Genomic DNA, 9456 nt, shown 5'->3' with positions numbered 1-9456 from the left:
CGCGCCGATGGGGGCCTGGCGGCTGCCGCCCTCCAAGCCCCTGGCTCTGGCCCGGAGTGCCCCCTCCCCGCGAGGCTTTGCCCCCGTCCCCCAGGCCTGCCACCACCACATCCGGGCGCCTCCTCGGGCGCATCCCTCGTGCCCGAGGCAGGAATGAGTGACAAGAGGCCCAAGCATGGCGACCCGTCTTTATTGTAGTAGGAAGGAAACCCCCCGCGCAACATGCCAGAAACAGAGCGACCACCCCCAGCCCACCTGCCTTGGTGGTCCCTTCCTTCCCAGGCCACGGAATAAACCCCAGTGCACTGCTATGGTTAGCACGTCACCAAAAAACGCTAAGGACAGCCAGGCAGGACAGGTACTAGTACTTCTACAGCCCCCCCAACTCTGGAACCCTCCCCTTCCTGACTGGCACAGGGAGCCCCAGCGAGCCGGAGGGAGGGGCTTCACTACACAAAAGCACTATAAACAGCAAGAGGCAGGTGCAGATGAGAATAAATACGGAGGGGCAGAGGGCCCTGAAGCGCAGGTGCGTTGCCCTCTCAGGACAGCGCTCTCGAGTGTCATCTACTGTCTATGCATAATATGTACACCTTGTCTTAGATGGGGCAGCAGCCCCACAGAAGCCCCTCGGGGTGAACAGGGAGCAAGACAGGCTGGAAGGAGCTTGAATTTCATGCTATGGTGGCAGGAGGGAAGCCCTTGGGTCCCACATGCCTCAAGGTGGGGACAGGACCACCTGGAACCCCTCTGCCTCAACCCCCCCATGGATTCAGGGTCACACAATCTGGGTCAAAGAGATGGTAGGGCCCTTGTGGTCATCGAAGCGGTCCATGGTCTTAAGGCTGAGGACCATGTGCAGGCCGTAGGTGAAGATGAAGAGCATGAACAGGGAGGTGAGCAGCCCCATCCAGATGCCTGGGGAGAAGAAGCCAGCGCAGTCGCTGGCGTAGGAGAACTGCTCGCCCGTCACGTTGAAGGCCTGGATCTGGGGAGCACATGGACACCGGTCAGAAAGAACTATGTGGCCCTACCCCAGGAGGGCCCAGTAAGGTTGGGGGTGCCCGAGGCAGCGGATGGTCCAGACCACCAGTGACGCTGCCCAGCTGTACCCCACGCCCCACCCACACCCAACCAACACTGAGACCATGGGGCCCCACTGTGGCCACTCTCCCAGCCCTTTGCTGCCTGCCGCGTGGGCTCCCCCCAAGGACTGCACCTGCCATACCTGGAAGTCCTGCAGCTCTATCTGCCAGAGAGAGGGCTGTGTGTGTGGCACAAGGAGGTTGCCATTCTGGCTCAGGCTGCTGACAAACTCGCAGTGGAAGGAGTAGACGCTGGGCCCCGTGACCTGGGAGGCGTTGAAGGAGACGACGGAGCCATTGCTGTGGATTTCGAGGCGCTCCATGGTAAACCAGTGCCGGGCAGACACCGGGTAGAAGCGGCTGGCTAGCACGAATCTGGGGAGAGTCAGGGGCGTCAGGGGTGCAGTGTTGCAGCTATGCCAGCCACCCACACCTCACCACCCCTCCGGACTCACTTGAATGTCACTGTGGTACCAAAGAGGTGATCGTAGGTCAGCGCCAGCCTGCAGGCCAGAGTGAGAGGTGACGACATATGAGGCGCTAGGAGGTCCTGGCGGCTGAGAGCCAGCGCCTCTGACCTAGTCCCAGCAAAGCTGCCTTGGGGCTGCACAGCCACCCAAAGAGACAGCAGCACCCCTTGACAGACAGTAAACCGAGGCCCTGTCACACCCTGGGTCAGGACAGCGCCGGGGCGGCCCTCTGACTGAGGACTCCCCTCTGCTTCCCCCGAGCCCACTGGTCCCCTATTAGCTCCCGCTTGGCGTTCCTGGGCTGCCTGAGTCTGGCTTCGGGGTGAGGGAATGTCTGTGGCTGTACCCAGCAAGTGCACAGGAATCCCCATAGCGTCTCGGGCCTACTAGGCGTGCGCCCTCAACCAGTCACCTGAGGGTCCTTGAGGGGGGCGGTGGGGTGGTGCCACAGTGCCAAGTGACTGAAGCGTTAACCACCAAAGCCCCAGCCAAGGATGAGAGGGCAAGGGGAGGCAGAACTTGAAGCCCCACTCCCTCACCCTTTCACCCCACCCTCCACCAGTAGCACCCCTCACTACCACCTACGTGCCCCCAATACACCCACCCACAGCAGTGACAGGCATGTCACCCTTACCTAGCAACAGAGTCGTTCCAGAAGGAGCCAGTCAGGTTGAGGCCCTGGACCCCAAAGGTGACGGAGGTCAGGTCCGCCCACTTGTCTTTGTATGCCACGGAGAAGTTCTGGGCCCAAAACAGGATCCGGGGGGCAGTGTCATTGTAACTCACAGGGGGGTGGATCACCGCTGACTCTGACTGTCTCTGCAGCAGCTGGCGACCCAGCCCCCCGGCCACCACGGCTACATCGCGGGCCACCTGCAGAAACAGCCAACAAGTCTCCCGTCAGCACCCTGAGAAGGCCCGAGCCCAGTGGCCCACCCTCCTGCTCCCACGGAGCACGTGTGCAGTCCCAGCAGTCACTCAGCACCTTTCGTGCTGGTCCTGAGCCTTTGACATTCCTGGTCCCCCAGCTGCACAACACTTGGGCTGAGCGCCCAGGGCTGCCAACCTGTCAGGCTGATTGGGCATGACCGCGGGCTGCTGCCAGGCAGGCCACAGGAGCCACCAGTCTGCCACCCGGTGTCGGGCCCCCAGCCCCTCCCAGAGCCCGATCCAGAAGGATGCGCACCCTGGAAGGGCGAACCGCCGTGAGGGCTGCGGTGTAAGGGACATCTTCAGATTGGAGCGTGCTCAGCACCTGCCCGATGACCTCATCTGGGGACAACAGGACAGCAGAGAAGGTCAGTGACCGTCGGTGAGAACACATCATCGGGGTGGGGGCAAACACACGTCCCGGCAGTGGCCACGGACACATGGCCTCCCGGCACCCTTACACCGCTTTGCTCTCCTTCTGTCCCCACAGCCAGCTCTCGGGTGCCCGCCCGCCTCCCCGGACGCCTCAGCCCTACTCCAAGCCCAGCTCAGCAGTGCAAGAAGAGACAATCCACGGAAGGCGTCTTCTGCCTTTCCACGGGAGTGGCCGCCCCTCTAGTGAAGGCAAGTCGTGACTGGCGCATTAAGCCAGAACCCCAGAACCCAAGTTGCCGCACGCCACAGGCTCTCACGTGGAGAGCCCCTGAAGGCCCTTACCTGGGCCAGGAGGGCCCAGGTGGGGGGGGGGCGGCAGGCGGAGGGGAGAACTGGGAGGCAGCAGTCTGGGCCCCGCTGCCTTGGGAACCATGGGACCACCCCTCAGGGAGGCGGGACCAAGGGCTGGACAAGGAAGGGAAAGTCACGGGCCCACGCGGCTCATCCCACGCAGCTCACCGTTGCCTGTGAGGACTTCCCTCGGCGCCATCAGACCCGAGCTGCAGGAGTAACCCAGTGTTGGACCCCCTCGGCCACCCACACCAACCTCCCACCAGTCTCTGCTGTGGCCCCTTGCTCCAGGCCACCATCCCCTGCTGGGCCAGGACCCTGGCCAGAGCTCCCCCCACCCCCCAGCGCAGAGGCCAGGTCATCCCTCCCCTCTGCACCTCTGCCCTCCCTCCCCCCCAACCCCTCTTCCTCCCTCTCCCTCACAGCCCTGCTCCAGCCTCAGCCTCGCCCTTGCCATGAAGAGGCCTCACTCGGCTGCGGAGTCAGCACCCGCAAGCAGGACCGCATGGGCCTCCCTCTGGAGCCCGGGTCAGAGCAGCCAGACACTGCTCCCCGAGTCACAGCAGTCTGGCCCTTTGGCCTCTTCGGGCACACAGGACACCTTCTGGAAGACTTCCTGCTGAATGTGGCAGCGAGGCTCAAGGCTGAAGGCCGACCCTACCTGGCCGTGTAGGGCAGGCGGATGAGCAGCAAGGCAGGGAGGCTGGCATTGAGCTTCAGCCCCCGCAGTGTGGCCAGGTCCACGTGCAGGGGGCTGGCCCCGAGCTTCTCCTGCAGGTAGGAGGTCAGAGTGCTGACAGCGTACCAGTCGACGGCAGGAAGGACCAGCGACGAGGGGGCCAGCTCCAGGGCATTCTGGATTTGGGGAGAGGCCACAGGATGCATCAGCAAGGGGTAGGTGGGCCCCACACCTCTCTGGCAGCCCTCCCCTGCCAAGGGATCGCTCCTCGCCAGCATAAACACACCCCGCGCCTAGCCCCTGGCCCTCGGCTCTCCCCTCCCAAGCCTGCGTGGCTAGGCACACAGCTGCCGTGATGCCGCAGGGCGCGAACCGGCGCGGCTGCGGCGGGAGGCAGGCGCTTACCTCCAGGTTAGAAAAGGCACTGTCCTGCTTATTCCCAAACACGCCGCCGTAAGCCGTGAAGTCCTCGACGCTCAGCTAGCGAGGAAGCAGGGGGGACAGCTTCAGAGGCGGGGCCAGGCGCGACAGACACCTCTGTGTGCCTGCTCGGGCCAGCAGAATCTCACTTAGAGTCAGATTGGGTCTGGTCAAAAGAGTGAGTGGGTGGGCCTGATGGAGGGGAGGGGATGGCAAGTTTTCCTTTTCTTGAATCTCCTGCCCTGCAGGGCCAGAAAATACGGAAGGCAGTCATGGGGCTGGGAGGAAACGGCGGCTGAGTCCGTCACCTCAGGAGTAAGAGTCAGCAGCTGCATGCCCACAGACAGAAGAACGGGGGCGGGGGTAGGCGGGGCAGCAAGGAGTATCACTGCATGGATGGAATGGGGGTAAAGGGGCGCCCAGAGGCCAGCTGCTGTGGCTGGAGCCACCTCTGTCCAGGCTGGCCCGCAAGGCAGGGGCTATGTGGCCTCGGGCCATGCCAGAGGAAGCACTTCGGCCTGAGCTCTCTGGGCACAGCAAGGCCACACCCTCCCTTTTCCTGTGCAACCTAGAGACGCCCTTCAGCCCCCGCCCTCCACCACAACCACAACCACCGGTGTCCTCTGGCTTCTCCCAGCGCAGCCCGGAGACTGTTCTGACCAGGGTCCCCACTCGCTGTTTAGTGTACACACTGCCCAGCCTCCTCTCCCTCTGGCAGGACCCTGAAGCCTGTTTGCCTAGCGGGCTCTCCTGGCCCAAAGCTTGCAGTCGCATTAGAAAGGGCACCTGGCCTTTCCCTGTCTCCTGGCCACCTGGCTGGCCGCCTCCTCCACCCCCCACTCTGGCTCGCTCTTCACTGAGAGCACTCTTGCCTGGGGCATTTGCACCTGCTGTCCCTGCGGGTGGGACACCCTTCCTCCACAGCCCTGCAGCCCCCTCTGCCATCTGGTCACTGAGATCCCCTCCTCAGTGAGTCCTTGTCTGAGGCATCTGTGCCCTCGGCCTGCTTCCTTCTTCTCTAAAGACGGCAGCGCTGACATCTAAGGACCATCACTTCCGTGTCCCCTCAGGAGAATGTCCGCTTCCTCAGGGCAGGGGCTTGGGCCATGCTGCTCACTGCTCTGTCCCCGCCACTTAATACCTGGAACTCGACAGCACGTGCTGAATGCCGCGGGGAGGGCCAGGCGCGGCAAGCTGCTGCGGAGGCTGAGAGCCGCTGCCACCGTCCTCCGATGCACGCAGTGTGTTCGCTTTACAGACAGAGAGGGTGCACTGGTGGATGACTTACATGTCCGAAGCTGACAGGTCATAGAACGGAGCTCCCGTCCACCTACCGTAGCTGCCACGAGGAAGGACTATAGGCCACATGCCTGCCGCTGCCTGCCCGCCGGGCGGCACAGCACAGCCATGAGGGCAAACGGTGTGGTGTGCTGGCTACGACTGCACAAGTTCTAGGGAGGCGCAGGGCTGGGGGCGGCGTCTGACCGATTCGCATTGCACCCAAATGTGCTGTGCGTGCACTGGGTACTACAGCCTGCCTCTGCTCCTACAGCCTTCATTTCCAGCAGTCAGACCAAGACAATGTTGTCAGCTTAGCACACTGCACTCAGGAAATGATGATTCCTCAGTCATCTCTCCTCCAACTACTACACTCAGAATCACAACCCGCCCATTCAGTGGCTGTGTGACCTTGTGCAACTCACCCTCCGTGGGCATCTGGTATTTTAATGTATAAAATGGGCCCATGAAGAGTAGGTCAGATAACAGCGAGGTACTTAGTAGGCCTCTGACCCCTGGTTTCTAATCAAGTCAGTGGCATTTGGGGGCACTCACTATTCCCAATGAACCCTCTCTTAGTGAGAAGCCACACCGCCCTACAGTTGGAACAAGGTCACTGAAGCTTCACCAGGAGAATGGGCCTCAGTGTCCTGGGGGCAGGGGCCGCCTCCCTGCTGCTGACAGGGACAGGGCTGGGACAGGCGCACCTTGTCCTGCAGGAACAGCAGCACGTTGCGGGGGCCCAGCTCCAGGGCGGGGTCTAAGTAGGTGGAGAGCTGTATGTCGTTGGTGATGTGGCCCTCATGAGCTTCGGCGGCAGGAGCCCACAAGTCCCTGGCGGGGGACAGAAGTGGGTGCTGTCAAGCGGGGGTGCACGGCTCGAGATCGAAGCCCATGGACTCCCGCTTGACGCCTGGGGCTCGGCCTCCTAACCCGGCCCACTTGCTACGTGCCACCGCGCAAGCGACTGTCTTCCCTGAGCCTCACTGCCCCTCGCCACGGGCAGTTCGGGAGTGAGGCGAGGGAATCTCCCACGCCGCCGCGCGGGGCGCAGCCCGTCCAGCCCAGCCCGCCATGCTCACCGGTCACTCGACCACAGCACCAGCGGCACCTGCTGTTCCGCCGACGCCGCTGCCACCGCCGCCGCTACCAGCAACAGCGGCAGCCACTGCATCTGCCGGAGCTCCGGGGCCCGCCGCGTCCCAGCCGGCACCCGAGCCGCCGCAGTCGCCGCCATCATAGCCTCGGTCTCCGCTGCCTCGGTCTCCACTGCCGCCGCGGATCAGGTGACCGTCGCCCCCCGGAGCCCCGCCCCGCGCCGTCATTGGCCCGAGCGCAGGCCGGCTCTCCATGGTCACCGATGATTGGGCTAAGCATATGTCACTCACAGCCGCTCCTTTTTTGCTGATTGGTCAAACGTGCCCCAGGCACGCAAGCTCAAGTGGGAAAGGGGGTGGGGCCGAGCTCGGCCTGCTCCCACACCCCGCCCGCCCGTCGACGGGGCGGGGCGGGCGCCTCTCCGGCGCTCTGCACCCGCACGGCCTCGCCCCTCCCAGTGTTAATCTTCTTGCTGCTTAAACGCGCAAGAGTGCTCTCCTTTCCCCGGACCTGGGCCCTCTCCCCGATACCCCTGAGGGCCGTCGAGGGCCAGGGAGGGGACCCGAGGAGTCGCGCCCTTGGAGTGCGCAGCGGTGCCCGAAGAGAGAGGGGCGGGGCATCCAGGAGCGAGGGAAAGCCTGGGAAAAGCGCGGTCGGTCGGCGCGGCGGCGGCACTGGCGGCGTCCCCTGCTGCCGGGAAGCAGGTAACCGGAGCACGGAAAACTGTTTCTTGGACTTGGCAACGACTGGAGACGTGGCGACAGCGATGTCGGGTCCGGAGGTGGAGCCTCCAAGTGTGCCTCACGGAGAGGAAGAGACAGTGACAGTGACTGCTACTAGGGCCCCGGAGGCCCTGCCCCAGGGGAGTACACGTAGAAAGACTTTCATCGTTTCCTGTGCCATTTCTGACTTCTCAGACTGGCGGTCTTAGAAACAAACAGCAACAGGAAAACATCGCCGACGGAAAGATGATCAGATTTATTTAGGAGAAAATGCACTGATTCCGAGACTTAGTTTAAACTGCGCAGAGAAACAGTGGGGGAGGGAAGTGCTCTGGACTGTGGTGATGGCACACGAGTGACTGGGTGATGGGAAACCCACGGGGATTACAATTGAGATGAAAACAAATGTACAAAATGATGTAAAAATAAGCTTTTTTTTTTTTTGTAATGTGCAGACAATAAAAGGAAGAAATGGCCCTGCCTGGTGGCACAGCGGGTTAGGACGCAGCACTGCAAGCTGGCCGCACCCACCTCTGTGCGAGTTCGATTCTGGGCCAAGGAGGTGACCCACATGGCTAGCAGGCTCCTCCTGTCTCACCAGCTGCACCCCTCAATAGTGCACTTCGTTGACTTACCTGTCCTGCTCCCCACTCTCTCTGGTAAGCCTCTCACCGTCCACCGTCCCTGCACCTCTGGCCTGACCCCAGTTCTGTATGTGTAAATGAATAAATCTTAACAAAATGGCCCTCCCTGGTGGCACAGCAGGTGAAAGCACAGCACAAAGAAGCTGAAGTCTGTTCCCTCTGAGCTCGATCCCTGCCTGCCCTGGAGGAGATCCACATGGCGCAGCAGACCTCTCCTGACCCGCCCGCTGCTCCCCTCAGCAGTGGACTTCGTCGACCTGCCTGTTCTGCTCCCCACTGTCCCTGGTGAATCCTCTCGCCCTCCGCATCTCTGGCCTGTACCCCAGTTCTGTACGAATAAATAAATCTTTAAAAAAAATACTGTAGAGTGGATGACTTAGACAACATTAAAACCTCGCTGGTAGTGCAATGACTTAAAGCACAGCACTATGAACCTGTCCACAGCCAATGCAGCACCAGTTCTATCCCTGACCGGGGAGGTGACCCACAGGACACAGCAGACCTCTCCTTTCTCACCCCCTGCGTCCCTCAGCAGTGTATTTCAGTGGATCCACCTGTTCTGTTCCCTATTCTACTGCTGGTGAAACATCCCCCCTGTACCCCAGTTCTTGTATGCATAAATAATTAGACCTTAAAAATTATTTTGAAAAAGCATAGCACTATGAACTGTCTGCAGCCACTGTGGCACATGTTCGATCCCCGGCCAGGCAGTGACCCCCAGCGCACAGCACACTTCTCCTGTCTCCCCTGTGCTCCCCTCAGCAGTGGGTCTCAGTGGATCCTCCTGTTGTGCTCCCCGCTGTGTCTCTGGGGAATCCTCTCATCCCCTCACCTGTCCCTCTGACCTGTACCCCAGTTTTGTGTGCACAAATAAATCATCTTTAAAAATGGGGAGACCTGGGTTAGTGGCAGGATCATTTCACTGGGGTGGGGACAAGGGTGTCCCTCTGAATTCATCACCACCCAGAATTTGCACATGTGACCTCATTTGGAACTCGAATCTTTGCAGACGTAAGCGCATTACGATGAGGGCATGAGCCCTCCCTGGTGGTGGTAAATGGGTTAAAGGGCAGCACTATGAAGCTGGCCACAGCTGCTTTAGCTTGAGTTTGACCCGGAGCTGACCCCCAGGGCGCAGCAGACCTCTCGGGACCTGCCCCCTGCTCCCCTCAGCAGTGGACTTCATTCGTCCGCCTGTTCTGCTGCCCAGTCTCTGGGGAGTCCTCTCACCGCCCTCCGCACACCTCTGACCTGCACCCAGCTCCTGTATGCTTAAGTAATTTAATCTTTTTCACAAAAGAAAAAAGTGGTTGGGCAATGGATGGTTTTTGCCTTTTTGAGGAACATTAATTCAGCTCAGGCAGGGAAGCTGGGCGCCAGGTGATGTGAGGACTGGCATCGGGA

At 61.3% G+C, this 9456-nt stretch overlaps 1 protein-coding gene and 1 long non-coding RNA gene across 2 annotated transcripts; one reads left to right on the top strand and one right to left on the bottom strand.

The window, feature by feature from the left end:
• Positions 1–173: 173 nt before the first annotated feature.
• On the bottom strand, positions 174–6888 carry ATP6AP1 (ATPase, H+ transporting, lysosomal accessory protein 1). The gene is made up of 10 exons (XM_004695240.2): positions 6671–6888; positions 6296–6422; positions 4296–4370; positions 3873–4066; positions 3380–3420; positions 2742–2827; positions 2190–2428; positions 1541–1588; positions 1229–1460; positions 174–988 (listed from the first exon to the last, which is right to left on the bottom strand). Exons 1-10 carry the CDS (start codon positions 6826–6828, stop codon positions 779–781), a joined length of 1410 nt encoding a protein of 469 aa, XP_004695297.1. The 5' UTR covers positions 6829–6888; the 3' UTR covers positions 174–778.
• Positions 6889–7085: 197 nt separating this feature from the next.
• LOC105854561 lies at positions 7086–8209 on the top strand. Its single transcript, XR_001146201.1, has 3 exons — positions 7086–7390; positions 7864–8067; positions 8171–8209. It is a non-coding gene; the product is annotated as an uncharacterized LOC105854561 (long non-coding RNA).
• Positions 8210–9456: the final 1247 nt, after the last annotated feature.

The sequence above is a fragment of the Condylura cristata genome, unplaced genomic scaffold (assembly GCF_000260355.1).
Source record: "Condylura cristata isolate star-nosed mole 26May11 unplaced genomic scaffold, ConCri1.0 scaffold00057, whole genome shotgun sequence".
In the NCBI taxonomy this organism is placed as follows: Eukaryota; Metazoa; Chordata; class Mammalia; order Eulipotyphla; family Talpidae; genus Condylura; species Condylura cristata.
The sequence above is the reverse complement of the archived record's forward strand: the minus strand, read 5'-3'. Positions and strand labels throughout refer to the sequence as shown.